At 45.9% G+C, this 21,504-nt stretch overlaps 1 protein-coding gene across 2 annotated transcripts in view; it reads left to right on the top strand.

The window, feature by feature from the left end:
• CUL2 (cullin 2) overlaps positions 1 to 21,504 on the top strand; it is a 454,610-nt gene that overhangs the window by 227,566 nt on the left and 205,540 nt on the right. For both annotated transcript variants that reach the window (XM_069211221.1, XM_069211220.1), the window contains exon 9: positions 13,522 to 13,684. In XM_069211221.1, the coding sequence (XP_069067322.1) occupies positions 13,522 to 13,684 (163 nt within the window). The remainder of the gene's footprint in view (positions 1 to 13,521; positions 13,685 to 21,504) is intronic.

A 21,504-nucleotide genomic window follows, 5' to 3' on the forward strand; every position in this document is an offset into this window, starting at 1 on the left:
GGAACAATTGCCAGGGTTAGACGTAGACGGAGCCTTAAACATACCTTTTACACAGGTAGGAACAAATGTGGCAGACTTTTAGCGAATAGGCTCCAGGCCCATCATCTGACCACAAGGGTGTTGGCCCTGGAAGGGTGGAGGGGGGAGAGATCCTCACAAAGGATGCAGGTATTGCAGGCTGTAAGGAAATGCCTCCTTGGCATGGTTACCCCCTGACGTTTTGCCTTTGCTGATGCCAAGTTATGATTTGAAAGTGTGCTGAGGCCTGCAAACCAGGCCCCAGCACCAGTGTTCTTTCCCTAACCTGTACCTTTGTTTCCACAATTGGCACACCCTGGCATCCAGGTAAGTCCCTTGTAACTGGTACCTCTGGTACCAAGGGCCCTGATGCCAGGGAAGGTCTCTAAGGGCTGCAGCATGTCTTATGCCACCCTGGGGACCCCTCACTCAGCACAGACCCACTGCTTGCCAGCTTGTGTGTGCTGGTGGGGAGAAAATGACTAAGTCAACATGGCACTCCCCTCAGAGTGCAATGCCAACCTCACACTGCCTATGGCATAGATAAGTCACCCCTCTAGCAGGCCTTACAGCCCTAAGGCAGGGTGCACTATACCATAGGTGAGGGCATAGGTGCAGGAGCACTATGCTCCTACAGTGTCTAAGCAAAACCTTAGACATTGTAAGTGCAGGGTAGCCATAGGAGTATATGGTCTTGGGAGTCTGTCATACACAAACTCCACAGCACCATAATGGCTACACTGAAAACTGGGAAGTTTGGTATCAAACTTCTCAGCACAATAAATGCACACTGATGCCAGTGTACATTTTATTGTGAAATACACCCCAGAGGGCATCTTAGAGATGCCCCCTGAAAACATACCCGACTTCCAGTGTGGGCTGACTAGTTTTGCCAGCCTGCCACACACCAGACATGTTGCTGGCCACATGGGGAGAGTGCCTTTGTCACTCTGTGGCTAGTAACAAAGCCTGTACTGGGTGGAGGTGCTCCTCACCTCCCCCTGCAGATACTGTAACACCTAGCGGTGAGCCTCAAAGGCTCACCCCCTTTGTTACAGCGCCCCAGGGCACTCAAGCTAGTGGAGATGCCCGGCCCCTCCGGCCACGGCCCCACTTTTGGCGGCAAGGCCGGAGGAGATAATGAGAAAAACAAGGAGGAGTCACTGGCCAGTCAAGACAACCCCTAAGGTGTCCTGAGCTGAGGTGACTCTGACTTTTAGAAATCCTCCATCTTGCAGATGGAGGATTCCCCCAATAGGATTAGGGATGTGCCCCCCTCCCCTCAGGGAGGAGGCACAAAGAGGGTGTAGCCACCCTCAGGGCTAGTAGCCATTGGCTACTAACCCCTAGACCTAAACACACCCCTAAATTGAGTATTTAGGGGCCCCCAGAACCAAGCAAGATAGATTCCTGCATTCTGAAGACAAAGAAGGACTGCTGACCTGAAAGCCCTGCAGAGAAGACGGAGACACCAGCTGCTTTGGCCCCAGCCCTACCGGCCTGTCTCCCCACTTCAAGAAAAACTGCAACAGCGACGCGTTCCCCAGGGTCCAGCGACCTCTGAAGCCTCAGAGGACCACCCTGCATCTAAAAGGACCAAGAACTCCTGAGGACAGCAGCTCTGCTCCAAAGAAGAAACAACTTTGCAACAAAGAAACAACTTTTAAAGGACTGCACATTTCCCGCCGGAAGCGTGAGAATTTCCACTCTGCACCCGACGCCCCCGGCTCGACCTGCGGAGAAACAACATTACAGGGAGGACTCCCCGGCTACTGCGACCCTGTGAGTAGCCAGAGTTGACCCCCCTGGGCCCCCCGCCCCAGCGACTCCTGCAGAGGAAATCCAGGGGCTCCCCCTGACTGCGACCGCCTGCTTCTAAGAACCCGACGCCTGGTAAAGACACTGCACCCGCAGCCCCCAGGACCTGAAGGATCCGACCTCCAGTGCAGAAGCGACTCCCAGGTGGCCCTCTCCCTTGCCCAGGTGGTGGTTACCCCGAGGAGCCCCCCCTCCCCAATCCCCCCCCCCTTGCCTGCCTGCTTGAACTCCATTGTAAACCCAATGAATGTTTGCACTCTGCACCCGGCCGCCCCCGTGCCGCTGAGGGTGTACTTTCTGTGCTGACTTGTGTCCCTCCCGGTGCCCTACAAAACCCCCCTGGCCTGCCCTCTGAAGACGCGGGTACTTACCTGCTGGCAGACTGGAACCGGGGCACCCCCTTCTCCATTGAAGCCTATGCGTTTTGGGCACCACTTTGACCTCTGCACCTGACCGGCCCTGAGCTGCTGGTGTGGTAACTTTGGGGTTGGCCTGAACCCCCAATGATGGGCTACCTTGGACCCAACTTTGAACCCTGTAGGTGATTTACTTACCTGCAAAACTAACAAATACTTACCTCCCCCAGGAACTGTTGAAATTTGCAGTGTCTAGTTTTAAAATAGCTTATTGCCATTTTTGTGAAAACTGTACATGCTATTTTGCTGATTCAAAGTTTCTATGATACCTGAGTAAAATACCTTTCATTTAAGGTATTGATTGTAAATCTTGAACCTATGGTTCGTAAAATAAACTAAGAAAATATATTTTTCTATATAAAAACCTATTGGCCTGGAATTGTCTTTGAGTGTGTGTTCCTCATTTATTGCCTGTGTGTGTACAACAAATGCTTAACACTACCCTTGGATAAGCCTACTGCTCGACCACACTACCACAAAATAGAGCATTAGAATTATCTCTTTTTGCCACTATCTTACCTCTAAGGGGAACCCTTGGACTCTGTGCATGCTATTTCTTACTTTGAAATAGTACATACAGAGCCAACTTCCTACACAGGCCCACTTTCAAAGGTTTTATGCTGAGTTGTACACAGACCAACTAGTGCCAGAGTCCTACCATCGAGGTACCTAAATGAAATTGAAGTACCCCAACTGACCCTAGGACAGGCATTGGAACTGATGAAGTCATCTCGGCCATAGCTGGTTCAATACTCATGAATCTCCAGGTCCGGATGGGTTTCCGGACTTATTTTACAAGATATTTTGCACGGCCCTGGCCCCATTATTGACTAGACTATGTAACTCCTTCACCGGACCTGGGGCAATCCTGCTGGAGATGACCGAGGCTTCAATTACTGTAATCCTGAAGCCCGGTAAGGGGAAAAGTCAGAGCGGGGCATATAGACCCATTTCTCTTCTTAATGTTGACTTTGAGTTCTTCACAGGCATATTGCCAGGCCTAATCGCTGCAGACCAGGCTGGATTTGTACTAAATGGACAACGCTCTGACAAGACAAAAAGACTCCTCCACCTCTTAGGCAAGGCACAACAGTCTTCCTGACATGTCAATCTCCTCTCCATAGATGCCGAAAAGGCATTTGTCTGCGTGCACTGGCCTTACCTGATGGCAACCCTGGCACGCTTTGGTGAACGATTCCACACCTGGATACTCAGCTGTTACAGCTGTCCTAGAGCCACAGTGCGCGTTAATGGTCTTTCCTCGCCCACCTTCTCGATCCAGCAGTGCTTTTGAAAGTGCTGCCCACTGTCTTCCCCTCTCCTGTTTCCATTATATATGGAGCCATTTGCTCAGCAGACAGGCAGCAACCTGGACATCACAAGGTTTTGCTTTGCCGGAGACATTCATACAATCATTCTCTATGCCTAGCGACCCTCGACAACCCTGTCAATTCCCTGCCGGTGTTTCTCTGGAAAATAGAGATATTCAGTGCGGCACCTGGCTTCCGTGTCAATATTCAGAAATCACAGGCTCTTAACCTAACTGTTTCCCAAGCCCAGGAGGAACAGCATTCCTAATGTTTCCCAATGTAATAGCCAACCTTGGCATCCAATTGGCAAAATCCCTAGACAGCACAATATCCCTTAACTTCAAGTGACTGCGCCAACAAGTGGTCACAGACATAGCAAAGTGGCTCCCCTTGCCGCCTCTCTTGGCTGGGCAGAATCGCCGCCATTAAGATAATGATACTGCCCAAATTCTGTTCTTGTATTAGACCCTCCCCGTGGCCCCTCATCCAGGCACCGTCCAATTTTTGCAGCGGGCACGTCAGGACTTCGTGTGGGCAGATAAGTGCCCTAGAAGGCCCAGGGACCTGAGTCACCGCCCACCGGTGGAGTGAGGCATGGGCATACCCAGTCTCTTATTCTTTTTCCAGACAGCCCAGCTTCTTTACCTGCTGGAATGGTTGCAGCCAGAATCAGAAAAGCACTGGCTGTTCATGGACCAGGCTGTCGCCAGTATATACCTCTGGAAGATCCCTTTCCATAAGAAACTATGAAGGCCCAGAAGCCTATATGTCTCTCCAGTCACAGGCACTCTCTTTTGCGAGTTCGTGTGGGCTATTTGTAAGGGCATACCCCCCCTACCTTCACCTCTCATGCCTCTAACATACAATCCGGATTTTGCTCCAGGCATGGACCAGACCGCCTTTCGCGTATGGGGTGAGGCGGGCTGTTAGGCAATAGGTAGCTTTTTTGGCAAGGAGGGCTTCATCCCATTCAACAGTTTGAGAGACTACTATAATATACCTGAAACAGAGTGCTTATATTATATGCAAACTAGACAATGGCTTACCAATCCCATTAACAGTGCTGCAGCAAGCCAACCCTTGACGGCATTTGAGGGTGGCTTGTGACGAAACTGAATGATAAGCCCCTCATTTCAGAACTATATAGCATACTATTACACTCTACACCTGCCCTTAAACCCCCCCTAGTCAAATCCACCAGGAACAAGAAATCGGTATGCAGTTCACACCTAAGGAGTGGAGAGAGATTTACCACCAAGCAAGATATACAGCACTTAATGGCGTGTATAGAACAACGCATGAAAACACTTACTGTTGGTATCTCACACCTGTCCGACTCCACAGGGGCAACCTCCCATGTGACCAACTGGACACCTTATTACATATCTTGTGGGAATACACTAAACTTGCACACTTCTGGGACTTGGTTCTGAATGATATTGATAAATGCCTCAATACTACTCTGTCCCGTTTTCCAGACTACCTGGTATTGGGCCTCCCGAATGCCCTCACTTTTCCACTTGAGACCCTTAGGGGCAGGCAAATCAGCATAGCCCTGGGGGCTGCTCACCAGACGATCCTAACCCACTGGGGGACAGATGGGCTCCTAAAACACTCACTATGGCTGCAATGACTTTGGCACGTACTGGGGATGGAGAAGCTGTCCTTAGTGCTAGCTTCCCGACGAGACACATATCGGGAACTATGGAAACCTTACATAACCCTTATATCACTATGCATTCGAAAATTGACCTGCCCCAATATCTGAGACTCCTCTGCCTTTTGGAGGAATGACTCAGATCCCACTGAGACAGAGATTTAACGACCAACATGCATACACTGCTGCAGCACAGGTTGAGGTCCAGAGAAAACAGGAGTGCCCTGGGTTGGAAGAAGGGATGGAATTTTTTGGGGGGGAGGGGAGGGCAGCGTTCTGTGGAGTGTTATACATGTTTTGTCACTTCATAAGCATCCTACAATAAAGTTGCCATTCATCTCCTCTGCACCGGCCGTTGTTTGTAGGTGGACGTATGTGTGTTTCTAAAATACTCAAGAAAAATAGAGTTAAACCATAAATTTAGAGATGTGCATTGCCTTTAGCAGGCCTCAAACGAGAGCTGAGTTAACATATACATCATTCTGAGAAACTGTACCACCCCAAAGAAAATCGTATTAGAAACATTTATACAAATGGCTGTGAGATAACGTTAATGGGACTCTACCCACCACATCAACACTTCACAGTTACAAAAAGATCATTGCCAATGTGGTTATGTACATTAATGAGAAGTTTGCCAGTTTAAAGATTTCATGGATTAATTACACTGTGGCCAGAAGGTAGAGAAGAACTCTTCAGATATGGCTCAATGTCTCTGAGGAGGTTGTTTAACATTTTGAAGAACTTGTCACCACAGACGAGGGGTTGGCAATTGTAGTTGGGTTTTGTAGACTTTAAAGCCATATGAAAGGACATCAGACTAAAAGCATTCCTGAGCTGCCTTGCATTCTCTACTCTGCTAAAAACTCTGGCTGACGAGTATCTTAAAGCTTGTGAAGGTGAAGTTTGCATTCAGTGTGCAGTTACAGCAGAAGCTGAATGTGGTTTTTTTCTGTAATGTACATTGTTTAGAACCTGCAAAGACCATAAATTGGCTATTTAACATCCAGTTTCAAGTATCTTGTACTACAGCTCGCTTAGGCTCCGTGAGGGGAGGGCAACTAAACAGGATCTCCCTGTGCTTAAGCAGGCAGCAAGAGACATAACTGGAATAAGTTACTCGTTAATACATTGGTAGGATATATAAAATGATACAAGAATAGTCCACATATTTCAAAACTATTTATCAAGTCCCTGGAGGATTTCTTGCTTAACTCCGATCAAATGCAATCCGCTTTCTCTGGCCTGTGTCACCCAGCATTTCATGATGAACAAAATCTTCTAGAAGAAGAGGGAGTATTGAATCATCTTTGAGTCCTTCACGAAAGGCCCTTCCTTTCCTTACCATTTGTAATAAAACAAAATAAAACTATATTAATGTCTCCCTGTCTGTACAATTGATGCAGGGAGCAGATGGGGCAAGTGGATGTTTACGGACATGTAACGTTCTGTAAAGGCGGGTTGAATAATATGCTTTCTATAGGGTTCTGGATGGTGGGCAGTAAATAGCCAGGTCTTTTAGACTACTGGGTAGGTAAATAAAGTGCAGTGATGGTTTGCTGCACTGTGTTCCACTTGGGTAAGTCAGAAGGCCCCTCTGAGAGTTTGCGCCATCTGACTCAGCTTCAGACACTGACGTTCAAGCATGACCATGGCTGTGGACAGTGATGCTACCATAAGTGGGAAAGATGGTATTGCTTGAGACTCAGAGTCTTGATTACAGTCTGATTTGCTTTGGGTAGGTATAGGATCACCAAACCCAGCGACCGATTATGGTATGAGTGCAGCCACAAGCTACATAGTGCCTCTCCCGTATCCATTCAGAATATGGCACAAATTTAGACGATGGGGGGGAATTTCTGCTTTCTCCATGACAGTGCCTGCTTTGTTGCTCCAGGGCAAGGCCTGCTTGTTATGCGGCAGACAAAGTGTCTACAGATTCCAGGCCTGGTTAGCGACAGTGGGCCATGCCACTTAGAAGTAGAGATTTAGTGACTCCATCCCGGCAACTTTAGGCTGTATCAAAATGGACTGTATAGTACCCGAGCTAGCCATCCTGCTGTGCCTCTGTAGTATGTGACCCTTCCAGTACAACCCGCTGCATACCCTTGACCACTGTGCTCCGGGGCAGAAGTGCAGGGTCGAGATGACTGGTTGTGGTATTGTCATATTGTGACTCATGTTGTAACATTTCTTTGTTTATTGTAATTTTCCTTTGTTTATTATTTGTATATCTTTCCTATCTTTCTCTTGTTATTTATTACCCTTCCCCCTCCCTTTCTTATGTGATGGTTCCTCCTGCTTCCCCTTTCTCCAGTCATTGTATTTGGCTGGAATGCCGGTAACATTCTGCGGCAGTTGCAGGGAGCCGGTGAAGGTGGAGGCTGGAGTTTTATTTATGAGCATCATACTTCAAGAAAATGAAGAAACCCTGCATTTCTTGATCATCTTGTTTCCTGGCATGTTCTTCACACTGGCGACGAGGGTCCCACGAGCCTGTTTGGAGCACCCTACAAGGATTTTGGTAAAGCTTTTCTGATGCTCAAGCTTCATTGATTCTTCAACTTCAACTCCATCGTTGCAGAATTTTCACCTTCTAAGCCTGTGGAAATCTTTTATCGACAGGTATTTCCACTGCGCAGTGTTTTTTTTCCTTTTTATTTCCGATTCCGATTTCTCCTTCACCGAGACGAGGGTTCACGAGCATTAGCGTGTGAAAGCGTTGTTGGGTTGCCAGGCCAACACCGCGTTGTTTACTTGTCGCGCGCCTCTGCGTTGAAGCTCTGGCATTAGCCTTGCTTTGAGCATTGACGCGTAGTAAGGCTCTTCTCTGCCAAAGCTTCACACTGCTAAAAACGCGTCGTCGGGTTGCCAGGCCAACGCCGCGTTGTTTGCCTGTTGCGTGCCCCTGGGCTGAAGCTCTGGCATTAACCTTGCTTTGAGCATTGACTCGTATTGTAGTTGAAGCACAGGCTTTTGGACATTGCAAAACATTTCTATGTTATTTTATCACGTCTTTACCCGACTGAAGGATTTGGATGGAAGTATTCAAAGCAATCTCCAGCGTATTATTGTACCTGTATTCGTTGATGTGCATCTTTTAACAGAGGAAACCCTTCCTTTTTCCTACGATGTATTGTATCTGGCAGAGTGACTTTAATTGATCGCGTTTCCTAATTCCTTTAGCGATCTTTAAGTACTGCAATTTAAATGCTATTTGGAACTTTCGAACATTGAAATTTTTGGAACATTGTACAGAAACGTTTATTTTTATATTTTAATACAGTCTGGGACTATGTTTTAACAGTGGAAGCATGCAAAATATTTCTCCTCCTCCATTTTTTTATCTTTGCCTGGAGAACCTCCCATTCAGTGGAGTAAATGGAAGAAGGTTTTCCTTACCTATATTCGGGTATGTGGCAGCAATTTGTCTGCAGAAAGAAATAACTCAATTCTTCAACATTGTTTGGGTGCAGAGGGACAAGAAATTTTAGAAAATGTACCTGTTATTAATTCTCCTGATGGCACAGAAGGAGATACTAATTTGAATGAATTTGAATTGACTCTGTTAAGGCTAGACAGACATTATCTTCCTAAAGTGTCAATCATCCTTCAACGATATTATTTTGGGAAATGCAAGCAGAGTGAAGCAGAGTGAAAGAGAGTCAGTTGAAGATTTTGTGGCAAACTTACGTAAACTGGCTTCCCAGTGCAGGTTTGGTGACGCTTTGGAAGAACGTATCAGAGATCAGTTTATGTTGGAATGCAAAAGTGACAAAATAAGAGAAGCGTTATGGTCCAAAGAAGATCCTATGTTAGAAGAAGTTTTGAGCGTGGCGAAACAGATTGAACATTCTGAACTTTGCATTGAAGACCTCAGGAAATCTAAAGACACTTCTAAATTAGTTCAGTCTGTGGAAGCTAAACCTTCAACAAAAATGTGTCTTCAGGGTCAAAATCTAATTTGCTGTGTTATAGATGTAACTCTTCGCACTTAGCTAACAGCAAAGATTGTCCTGCAGTTAATATGATGTGCAAGAAATGTGGCAAGAAAGGTCATTTCGCTAGATGTTGCAAGTCGGTGGGAAAAAATTCTTTGAAAGTGAATGAAATTGAATGTGATGGAGTGGATGATGATGATAAATCTTTTATTCTACAAATTGTGAATGATGTGAGTTGCATAACCGAATCTCGGTGTGAGTACCCCATTGATATTGTAGAAGTGAATGGGGTAAAGGTCTCCATGATGATGGATTCTGGTGCAAAGTTGACTCTAGTGTCAGAATCCGATTTTTGCAAGTGCTTCAAGGACAGAGTGTCGCTTCATCCTCCTGATGTTACTCCTTTTAGCTATGGTGGGAAGCCAATCGAGTTGAAGGGATATTTTAATGCTAAAATAGGGTTTAAAGGGAATTTCATTGAGGGTAAGGTATATATCCCAGTGGTGGGTGGTACGATCCTTGGTTGGCCTCATCAGAAATTATTGAATATTGTGTTAAATCCAAATGCTGTTCCCCAGGTACAGGTGCAAAAGGTATGTGATTGGGGGGAAGATTTTATTAGTGAGTACCCGGAAGTTTTTTCAGACAAAATTGGTTGTGGAAAAGGATATAAACACCGCATTGTTTTGAAAAAGAATGCTATACCAATTACGTGCAAAGTTAGGAATATACCTTTTAGTATGAGAGACCGAGTGAAAGATGAACTTCAGAGGTTGGTGTCTGAAGGTATAATTGAAAAGGTTGAAGCAGCAGAATGGGTTGCACCTATAGTTGTTGCAACCAAAGCTAACGGGGACATTAGGGTATGTGTGGATTTACGCAACTTGAACAAAGAAGTAATTGTTGACAAGTTTCCACTTCCTAGCATCACTGAGATGATGAGTGCTCTGGGGGATGCCAAATTTTTTACCACGTTGGACCTCAGTCCAGCATATCATCAGGTTGAGTTGTAAGAACTTTGGACTCTTCACACATCTTTTATTACACCATTTGGTGTGTTCAAGTTCAACAGAATGCCTTTTGGGTTGTGTTCGGCTGCTTCAGTTTTCCAGAGATTGATGAATGAAATGCTTGGGAATTTGACAGGGGTGAAATTCTTTCAAGATGACGTTCTTATATTTTCAAATACCATAGAATGTCACAGAATTCTAGTCCATAAGGTTCTGGATATCTTTCGCACCAAGGGAATAACTTTAAAGAGTAGTAAATGTAATTTCTTCCGGAAGGAGATATCTTATTTAGGACATGTGGTAACAGGTGATGGGATCAAACCCAAAGAGGAACTGGTAAGATCTATTCTTGATTTGTCTGCACCACGTAGTAAAACTGAGGTTCAGACATTTTTAGGGATGGTTGAGTTCTACGCTAGATTTGTTCCGAACTTAGCCATGAGGAGTTGTGCTATTAGAAACTTGCTTAAGAGCGGTACCAATTTCTCTTGGGATTCCGATTGTCAAAAAGAATTTGATGATTTGAAACATAGCCTGTCATTAGCCAAATCCCTAAATAGTTTCAAACCAGGCCTTCCTTGCTCCATAACTACTGATGCTTCGGATAAAGGGTTGGGGTGTGTACTTAAACAATTTGATAATAATGTTGCTAACACAATAGCTTTTGCTTTGCGTAGTTTACGTGGTGCAGAATACAAGTATTCTACCATAGAGAAACAGGCTTTAGCCATATACTGGGCAATAAGAAAGTTTAAATTTTTTTATGGGAAACCAAATTCGAAGTGTGCACGGATCATAAACCACTTTGCAAAATTATGGGGAAAAAGGGACTTGATAATGTCTCCAGTCATATTTGCAAGTGGATTATTGGCCTACAAGACTACCATTTTGTAGTGAAGTATGTGCCCGGGTGTGAAAACAAAGCTGCAGACTGCTTGTCCAGATTAATGGTTGAGGTGTCACTTGATTCGGATGCTATTGACTCCTGGTGGGTGGACGAAGAAGTCAAAGTCTGTGTAGTCACGGATGGGTGTATCATAGAGGAGGAGTGGAAACAGGAAGTTGACAATGACAATGATCTGGTGCGTCTAAAGGAATTACTTTCTGCAGGAAGGTTGCCAGATCATGCAGAAAGTTTAGGGATACAGTATAAAAGAATTTGGCATGAGTTATCTATTCAGGATTGCATGGTTTTAAGAGGGAGTAGATTGATTCCTCCCAATAAGTTACGTGAGCGCATTATGGATCTTGCTCATACGGGACATCATGGCATATGCAAAACCAAGGAAAGGCTTAGAGGGTTGTATTGGTGGGCTGGTATGGATCTAGCAATTGAAAGAAAGGTGTGAGATTGCTTGGAGTGTAGTACAGCTGACAAATCATTAAAAATTAGGACACAACCGATGATCCTGAAAGATGTTCCAAAAAAGGTGTGGGAATCCGTATCGATTTGATATTCTAGGTCCAATTAGCCATAAATCTCATTCTAAATATGTTGTGGTTCTTATGGATGAATTATCCAGATGGCCTGAAATCTTGATTACTCCAGAAGTAACATCCCTGAGGGTGGTTGAGTTTCTTACAGATGTGTTTAGTAGGGAAGGAAATCCCAAGAGCATTTTGACTGATAATGGGGTACAATTCATGTCCAAGATTATGTGTGAGTTTTTGAAGAAAAGGGGTATTCTACAAAAAAAGTGTGCTCTAAACCATCCGAAAACAAATGGGATGGTTGAGCGCTTCAATAGGACGTTGAAAGAAACGATACAGCTTGCTAACCAGTTGAAGCGTGATTGAGAGACCATGATCAAAAAGAAAATTGAAGAGTATAGATTTCCTCCTCACTCGAGCACTGGTCAATCCCCGTTTTTCGTTTTCAAAAAACGCATTCCTCACACGGTGTTAAATCCTCCATGGGTCAAGAATTATACCAAGGAAATCTTTGATTATGAAAAACAGAGAGAATCTGCTGTGAATAAACATGCGAGTTGTCAGGAAAGGAGAAAATGTATATATGACTTGAGAAAATCTGTTAAGAATGTGCAAGTTAATGTGGGAGATTCTGTTAAAGTCAAGTTAACCTGGGAAACCTTATGGTGGTCAGTCTCATTTCAGTAAAATCTTCAGAGTCGTTAAAATATTAAGGGGCAGTTAAATTAGATGATGGACGCATATGGAATCTCAATAGAGTTGTTAAAATTAAGTAGTTTCTTTTGTTCTAAAGGGGAAGTGGTGTGGTATTGTCATATTGTAACTCATGTTGTAACATTTCTTTGTTTATTGTAGTTTTCCTTTGTTTATTATTTGTATATCTTTCCTATCTTTCTCTTGTTATTTATTATGCTTCCCCCTCCCTTTCTTATGTGATGGTTCCTCCTGCTTCCCCCTTCTCCAGTCATTGTATTTGGCTGGAATGCCGGTAACATTCCGCGGCAGTTGCAGGGAGACGGTGATGGTGGAGGCTGGAGTTTTATTTATGAGCATCATACTTCAAGAAAATAAAGAAACCCTGCATTTCTTGATCATCTTGTTTCCTGGCATGTTCTTCACACTGATTTTCTATAATACCGCAGCACCATGCTTTGCAGCCAGGTGGCTAGAGTGACTGTCTAATTGTCGGTAATTCAGAAGATTTCCAAGAATGCCCACGGGTGAAGGCCAGTGTTCTGTGCTAGAGAACCCCAGCAGTCAAGCTGTTTTTCTAGTGCTGTTTGGGAGTCATTTTAAGATCTTCATCAGCATCTTCAGTGTGTGGAAGCAGAATACAGTGATGGCATTTACTTGTGTGGAGATGTCCAGTTTATTGTTGTTGTTGTTGTTGATTATTCCAGGGTTTCTGGTGTACTTGCTGGAGGTGGGTGTGGGTCTGAGTTTGGCTGGCCACCATGGTGAGGTGTCCTTGCTCAAGATCACTACTTCAGTTTTGTTGTTGTTACACATGAGACAGTCTTTCACCCAGTTAGTGACTTCAGTCATACAGAAGGTTGAAATAGTTTCATGTCTTTGGGGTCTTATCCAAGAAGGAGAGTATGAGCTGCTGTGATTGTTGCCTACGAATAATTAACAATCTATGATAAACTATACATTTTTTATTTCTGTTGTATTGTCTGTGTTTTAACAGTTTGTTGCACAGTTTATGACTAACATGAACAAAGGCAGTGCAGAAGAGATGGATTGGGTGGTTAGGTTTGCAAGCCTGAAATAAATATTGACTAGAAAGAGAGAAGCCAGGTTAGTAACTCAAACCTTGGCAAAAATGTTTCACAAATGAAGATTGTTAAAAATGTACGTTGGGTATTGTAAAATGCATTGGAAAAAATCTATTCTGAAAAACATTTTTTATGCATTTAGATTTTAGGTAGATTAACAGATGAAGAAATGCGGTGTCGAAAATATCTACACCCTAGTTCATATAGTAAAGTGATACACGAATGCCAGCAGCGAATGGTGGCAGACCACTTACAGTTTCTGCATGCAGAATGTCATCATATCATCCGGCAAGAAATTAGAAGTGGTAAGTCTGCAGAATTAGCAGATTTTATTTTTTTAACTTGTGGTGGCAAAAACGAATATCACATGAATTTGTATTGGTAATTGGATTAATATGGAGTGAAACAGCAGTCCAATATTAGAATATTCAATGAATTCCTTATTTCGTTTTGGAGTTAAATGCCAGTTCCTTTAAAAAAAAAAAAAAAAAAAACTGGCAATAGTTGTATGTTCAAATTGTCATTGTCATCTGTTGGTTGAAGTGTATCTCCCTTTGCCAAAGAGTGTTCTTAATATCCAGGGAAGACAACTTATTTTGAATTTGGAGTTTAATAAAAAGTGAAGAAAGATCTGGATCAAAAAATGGGATGTGACAGTTTTTATGGGTGGTTGGAGTAGACTTCTCCAGAAATAGGAGACACATTATGTTTCAGTGTCTGTAATCCACATGGTCCAACTCTGTACACACTTTCTTAATAGATACTACTGTAGTGTTTACACCAGCATCACTACTGAAATTTACCCAAGTGTCTGGCGTAGTCTCTAAATTCATCGGATCTCCCACTGTGCCTTACGTTTCACTTGCTAGGGAAGTGGATTTGAAAAGGCAGGAACTGGATATTTCTTATGACACCAACATAAATTTATTATGCTTCACTTCTCATGGAATATACTATTTGCTACTCCTCTCTTCACCCATTCAGTAAATGTCGATGGCAAGCACAAAAGGTCATTGTCTTGGTAATGGAAAACAGAGAGATGGGAAAAAAAGATTGTACATTTTGGTTTTATTTGGTTCATAAATGCTAAAATGGGAAAGTAAAAACTCTTCTCAAAGATACTTCTAACCACAGATTCCTCGCTTTTAGAATATAATAACCAGACTGAATCAGGAAATTTTCATAGCAGAGCTCCCTCGTGCCACCGGGTGGAGCCGTGCAGCTTGCATTGACTTTTGTCCTGGGTTGCTCGTGTCCCAGATCAGGGACGACCCCATCTCGCAGTTCCGGCTAGAGTAGACTGTTCCCATTTGTAAAGAAATGGCTCCCTGTTGCAGTTACCCCCCACTTTTTGCCTGGTACTGATGCCGACTTGACTGAGAAGTGTGCTGGGACCCTGCTAACCAGGCCCCAGCCCCAGTGTTCCTTCACCTAAAATGTACCATTGTATCCACAATTGGCACACCCTGGCATTCAGATAAGTCCCTTGTAACTGGTACTTCTAGTACCAAGGGCCCTGATGCCAAGAAAGGTCTCTAAGGGCTGCAGCATGTCTTATGCCACCCTAGAGACCCCTCACTCAGCACAGACACACTGCTTACAAGCCTGTGTGTGCTAGTGAGAACAAAATGAGTAAGTCGACATGGCACTCCCCTCAGGGTGCCATGCCAGCCTCTCACTGCCTATGCAGTATAGGTAAGACACCCCTCTAGCAGGCCTTACAGCCCTAAGGCAGGGTGCACTATACCATAGGTGAGGGTACCAGTGCATGAGCACTGTGCCCCTACAGTGTCTAAACAAAACCTTAGACATTGTAAGTGCAGGGTAGCCATAAGAGTATATGGTCTGGGAGTCTGTTTTACACGAACTCCACAGCACCATAATGGCTACACTGAAAACTGGGAAGTTTGGTATCAAACTTCTCAGCACAATAAATGCACACTGATGCCAGTGTACATTTTATTGTAAAATACACCACAGAGGGCACCTTAGAGGTGCCCCCTGAAACTTAACCAACTATCTGTGTAGGCTGACTGGTTCCAGCAGCCTGCCACACTAGAGACATGTTGCTGGCCCCATGGGGAGAGTGCCTTTGTCACTCTGAGGCCAGTAACAAAGCCTGCACTGGGTGGAGATGCTAACACCTCCCCCAGGCAGGAGCTGTGACACCTGGCGGTGAGCCTCAAAGGCTCACCCCTTTGTCACAGCCCAGCAGGGCACTCCAGCTTAGTGGAGTTGCCCGCCCCCTCCGGCCACGGCCCCCACTTTTGGCGGCAAGCCTGGAGGGAACAAAGAAAGCAACAAGGAGGAGTCACTGGCCAGTCAGGACAGCCCCTAAGGTGTCCTGAGCTGAAGTGACTCTAACTTTTAGAAATCCTCCATCTTGCAGATGGAGGATTCCCCCAATAGGGTTAGGATTGTGACCCCCTCCCCTTGGGAGGAGGCACAAAGAGGGTGTACCCACCCTCAGGGCTAGTAGCCATTGGCTACTAACCCCCCAGACCTAAACACGCCCTTAAATTTAGTATTTAAGGGCTACCCTGAACCCTAGAAAATTAGATTCCTGCAACTACAAGAAGAAGGACTGCCTAGCTGAAAACCCCTGCAGCGGAAGACCAGAAGACGACAACTGCCTTGGCTCCAGAAACTCACCGGCCTGTCTCCTGCCTTCCAAAGATCCTGCTCCAGCGACGCCTTCCAAAGGGACCAGCGACCTCGACATCCTCTGAGGACTGCCCCTGCTTCGAAAAGACAAGAAACTCCCGAGGACAGCGGACCTGCTCCAAGAAAAGCTGCAACTTTGTTTCCAGCAGCTTTAAAGAACCCTGCAAGCTCCCCGCAAGAAGCGTGAGACTTGCAACACTGCACCCGGCGACCCCGACTCGGCTGGTGGAGATCCGACACCTCAGGAGGGACCCCAGGACTACTCTGATACTGTGAGTACCAAAACCTGTCCCCCCCTGAGCCCCCACAGCGCCGCCTGCAGAGGGAATCCCGAGGCTTCCCCTGACCGCGACTCTTTGAACCTAAAGTCCCGACGCCTGGGAGAGACCCTGCACCCGCAGCCCCCAGGACCTGAAGGACCGGACTTTCCCTGGAGAAGTGACCCCCAGGAGTCCCTCTCCCTTACCCAAGTGGAGGTTTCCCCGAGGAACCCCCCCCTTGCCTGCCTGCAGCGCTGAAGAGATCCCGAGATCTCTCATAGACTAACACTGCGAACCCGACGCTTGTTTCTACACTGCACCCGGACGCCCCCGCGCCGCTGAGGGTGAAATTTCTGTGTGGGCTTGTGTCCCCCCCGGTGCCCTACAAAACCCCCCTGGTCTGCCCTCCGAAGACGCGGGTACTTACCTGCAAGCAGACCGGAACCGGGGCACCCCCTTCTCTCCATTCTAGCCTATGTGTTTTGGGCACCACTTTGAACTCTGCACCTGACCGGCCCTGAGCTGCTGGTGTGGTGACTTTGGGGTTGCTCTGAACCCCCAACGGTGGGCTACCTTGGACCAAGAACTAAGCCCTGTAAGTGTCTTACTTACCTGGTTAACCTAACAAATACTTACCTCCCCTAGGAACTGTGAAAATTGCACTAAGTGTCCACTTTTAAAACAGCTATTTGTGAATAACTTGAAAAGTATACATGCAATTTTGATGATTGGAAGTTCCTAAAGTACTTACCTGCAATACCTTTCGAATGAGATATTACATGTAGAATTTGAACCTGTGGTTCTTAAAATAAACTAAGAAAAGATATTTTTCTATATAAAAACCTATTGGCTGGATTTGTCTCTGAGTGTGTGTACCTCATTTATTGTCTATGTGTATGTACAACAAATGCTTAACACTACTCCTTGGATAAGCCTACTGCTCGACCACACTACCACAAAATAGAGCATTAGTATTATCTATTTTTACCACTATTTTACCTCTAAGGGGAACCCTTGGACTCTGTGCATGCTATTCCTTACTTTGAAATAGCACATACAGAGCCAACTTCCTACATTGGTGGATCAGCGGTGGGGTACAAGACTTTGCATTTGCTGGACTACTCAGCCAATACCTGATCACACGACAAATTCGAAAATTGTCATTAGAGATTGATTTTTGCAATTTGAAATTTTTTTAAATTCTTAAAAGTCCTGCTAGGGCCTTGTGTGTTAAGTCCCTGTTTAGCATTGTCTTTTAGAGTTTGAAAGTTTGTTAAAAGTTTGAAATTAAATTCTAGAAACAGTTTTAGATTCTTAAAAAAGTCTTCGAACTTTTAGCAAAATAATGTCTGATACAGAGATGAATGTGGTGGAACTCGACACCACACCTTACCTCCATCTTAAGATGAGGGAGCTAAGGTCTCTCTGTAATATCAAAAAAATAACCATTGGCTCCAGACCTACCAAAATTCAGCTCCAGGAGCTGTTGGCAGAGTTTGAAAAAGCCAACCCCTCTGAGGATGACTTCACAGAGGAAGAAATTAGTGACTTGGAGGGCAATTCCCCCCTTCCAGTCCTAAATAGGGAGACCAGTGCCTCTCAAGCCCTGTCTCTAAAAATGATAGTCAGAAATGTTGCTTCCCTCACAGGAGGGTCCAGCATTTCTGAAATCACTGAGGATGCTCTCAGTGAAGATGACCCCCTGTTAGCCAGGATGGTCAAAAGATTGGCTTTGGAAAAGCAGCTCCTAGCCATAGAAAGGGAAAGAAAAGAGATGGGCCTAGGTCCCATCGATGGTGGCAGCAACTTAAATAGGGTCAGAGATTCTCCTGACATCCTAAAAATCCCCAAAGGGATTGTAACAAAATATGAAGCTGGTGATGACATCACCAAATGGTTCACAGCTTTTGAGAGGGCTTGTGTAACCAGAAAAGTGAACAGATCTCACTGGGGTGCTCTCCTTTGGGAAATGTTCACTGGAAAGTGTAGGGATAGACTCCTCACACTCTCTGGAAAAGATGCAGAATCTTATGACCTCATGAAGGGTACCCTGATTGAGGGCTTTGGATTCTCCACTGAGGAGTATAGAATTAGATTCAGGGGGGCTCAAAAATCCTCGAGCCAGACCTGGGTTGATTTTGTAGACTACTCAGTAAAAACACTGGATGGTTGGTTAACTGGAAATGAAGTGTGTGACTATGTTGGGCTTTATAATTTGTTTATGAAAGAACACATTTTAAGTAACTGCTTCAATGAAAAGTTGCATCAGTATCTGGTAGACCTAGGTCCAATTTCTCCCCAAGAATTGGGAAAGAAGGCAGACCACTGGGTCAAGACTAGGGTAACCAAAACTTCCACTGGGGGTGACCAAAAGAAAGGGGTTACAAAAACTCCCCAGGAGAAAGTGGGTGACACTAGAAACAAAGAAAAAGAGTCCTCTGTAGGCCCCCAAAAACCAGAACAGGTGGGTGGGCCCCAAGACACAACCCAAAACAAAGGTGGGTACCAGGGTAAGAACTGGGATGCCACTAAGGCATGGTGCCACAACTGTAAACAGTCTGGGCACCACACCAAGGACACTTCTTGTCCCAAAAACAAACCCCAGAACAAAATTCCAGGGGTAACCAGTGTAGCCATGGGAGATGACTCCTCAGATGAGGAGGTCTTCCTAGCCTTCAACTGGAAACAGGGCCCAACAGGTGAGTTGGAGATTCCAGAGGGAAGTAGACACTTCCACCACCTACTGGTGAATGGAATCCCAACCACTGCCCTGAGAGACACTTGTGCCAGTCACACTATTGTGCATGACAGGCTGGTGCTCTCAAACCAGTACATCCCAGGTGAGACTGCCAGGGTAAGAGTTAGCCTAGACAGGGTCACTAAGAGGCCTGTGGCTTTAGTGCCCATAGAAGTGGGTGGCACTCTTAGCTGGAGAAGGGTAGTAGTCAGTACAGACCTCCCCCTTGATTGTCTCCTTGGAAATGACTACCCAGAGGTTAGTCAGAGCCCAAGAGAGAAACTGGTCCAGTGCCAGTCCTCTCCCAAGGATTCTGGAAGTCCTGCCTCTGCAGTAAATGCAAGCAGGCCCCAGAAGAAGAAGAAAAGAAAACAGAGTAGGAAGGGTGGACAACCTTTAGCCAAGGTTACAGCAAGCCAAGGAGATTCTGCTCCAGTAGGGGAGAACTCCAAAAATGGCCCTGATAAAGTCCAACCTGACCCACAAGAAGTCCTGGCTAGTCAGGCAACTGTTAAACCTGAGTGGGTGGCTCCTCAGCTAACAGAAGAAAGAGTGGAAGAAGGGTGTTTACTACAAGATGTGGTAACCCCCCACTCCAATACAGCAGACAGGCAACCTGAACCCAAAGAAGCCTGTAACTTAGCCCCTTCCCTTTTAGGTGAAGAGCTAAAGGTGTGGTTCTGGGCACTGACAGCTGTCAGTGGCCTCTGCTGGGTGTTAGTCTTTATGGCTGCACTATCCTTAGCATGGTGGTCTGACCCCATGCCAAATAGCAAGTTAGGCCCCCTGACCCTATTGGTCATGGTGGGGTTACTCCAGCTCTGGGTAACCTCTCTGGGTAAGCTAGGGGTGACCCTGGCCAAGATAAGGTTAGCAGAGGTGGACACCTCTAAGACCAAAATAGAAAGAATGGGTGGAGACATTGAAGAGGCAGACAAGAGGCAATTCAGACTAGGTCCTATCACTGTGGAAGTGGGTCAGTTCCCCAAAGGGAATGACCTGAACAGAAGGATGTAAGGCAGAGTAGGCCCTGCAACTAACCAGCCTATTTCTCCTACTCTTCCTCGCCTGACAGACTAGGAAGACTCTCCCAGCTTGGGCTGAGTCTCCTGGCCTGTGGGCTGGGGGGGGCTTGTGTAAAGAAATGGCTCCCTGTTGCAGTTACCCCCCACTTTTTGCCTGGTACTGATGCCGACTTGACTGAGAAGTGTGCTGGGACCCTGCTAACCAGGCCCCAGCCCCAGTGTTCCTTCACCTAAAATGTACCATTGTATCCACAATTGGCACACCCTGGCATTCAGATAAGTCCCTTGTAACTGGTACTTCTAGTACCAAGGGCCCTGATGCCAAGAAAGGTCTCTAAGGGCTGCAGCATGTCTTATGCCACCCTAGAGACCCCTCACTCAGCACAGACACACTGCTTACAAGCCTGTGTGTGCTAGTGAGAACAAAATGAGTAAGTCGACATGGCACTCCCCTCAGGGTGCCATGCCAGCCTCTCACTGCCTATGCAGTATAGGTAAGACACCCCTCTAGCAGGCCTTACAGCCCTAAGGCAGGGTGCACTATACCATAGGTGAGGGTACCAGTGCATGAGCACTGTGCCCCTACAGTGTCTAAACAAAACCTTAGACATTGTAAGTGCAGGGTAGCCATAAGAGTATATGGTCTGGGAGTCTGTTTTACACGAACTCCACAGCACCATAATGGCTACACTGAAAACTGGGAAGTTTGGTATCAAACTTCTCAGCACAATAAATGCACACTGATGCCAGTGTACATTTTATTGTAAAATACACCACAGAGGGCACCTTAGAGGTGCCCCCTGAAACTTAACCAACTATCTGTGTAGGCTGACTGGTTCCAGCAGCCTGCCACACTAGAGACATGTTGCTGGCCCCATGGGGAGAGTGCCTTTGTCACTCTGAGGCCAGTAACAAAGCCTGCACTGGGTGGAGATGCTAACACCTCCCCCAGGCAGGAGCTGTGACACCTGGCGGTGAGCCTCAAAGGCTCACCCCTTTGTCACAGCCCAGCAGGGCACTCCAGCTTAGTGGAGTTGCCCGCCCCCTCCGGCCACGGCCCCCACTTTTGGCGGCAAGGCTGGAGGGAACAAAGAAAGCAACAAGGAGGAGTCACTGGCCAGTCAGGACAGCCCCTAAGGTGTCCTGAGCTGAAGTGACTCTAACTTTTAGAAATCCTCCATCTTGCAGATGGAGGATTCCCCCAATAGGGTTAGGATTGTGACCCCCTCCCCTTGGGAGGAGGCACAAAGAGGGTGTACCCACCCTCAGGGCTAGTAGCCATTGGCTACTAACCCCCCAGACCTAAACACGCCCTTAAATTTAGTATTTAAGGGCTACCCTGAACCCTAGAAAATTAGATTCCTGCAACTACAAGAAGAAGGACTGCCTAGCTGAAAACCCCTGCAGCGGAAGACCAGAAGACGACAATTGCCTTGGCT

This window comes from Pleurodeles waltl, chromosome 10 (assembly GCF_031143425.1).
Source record: "Pleurodeles waltl isolate 20211129_DDA chromosome 10, aPleWal1.hap1.20221129, whole genome shotgun sequence".
NCBI classification, from domain to species: domain Eukaryota; kingdom Metazoa; phylum Chordata; class Amphibia; order Caudata; family Salamandridae; genus Pleurodeles; species Pleurodeles waltl.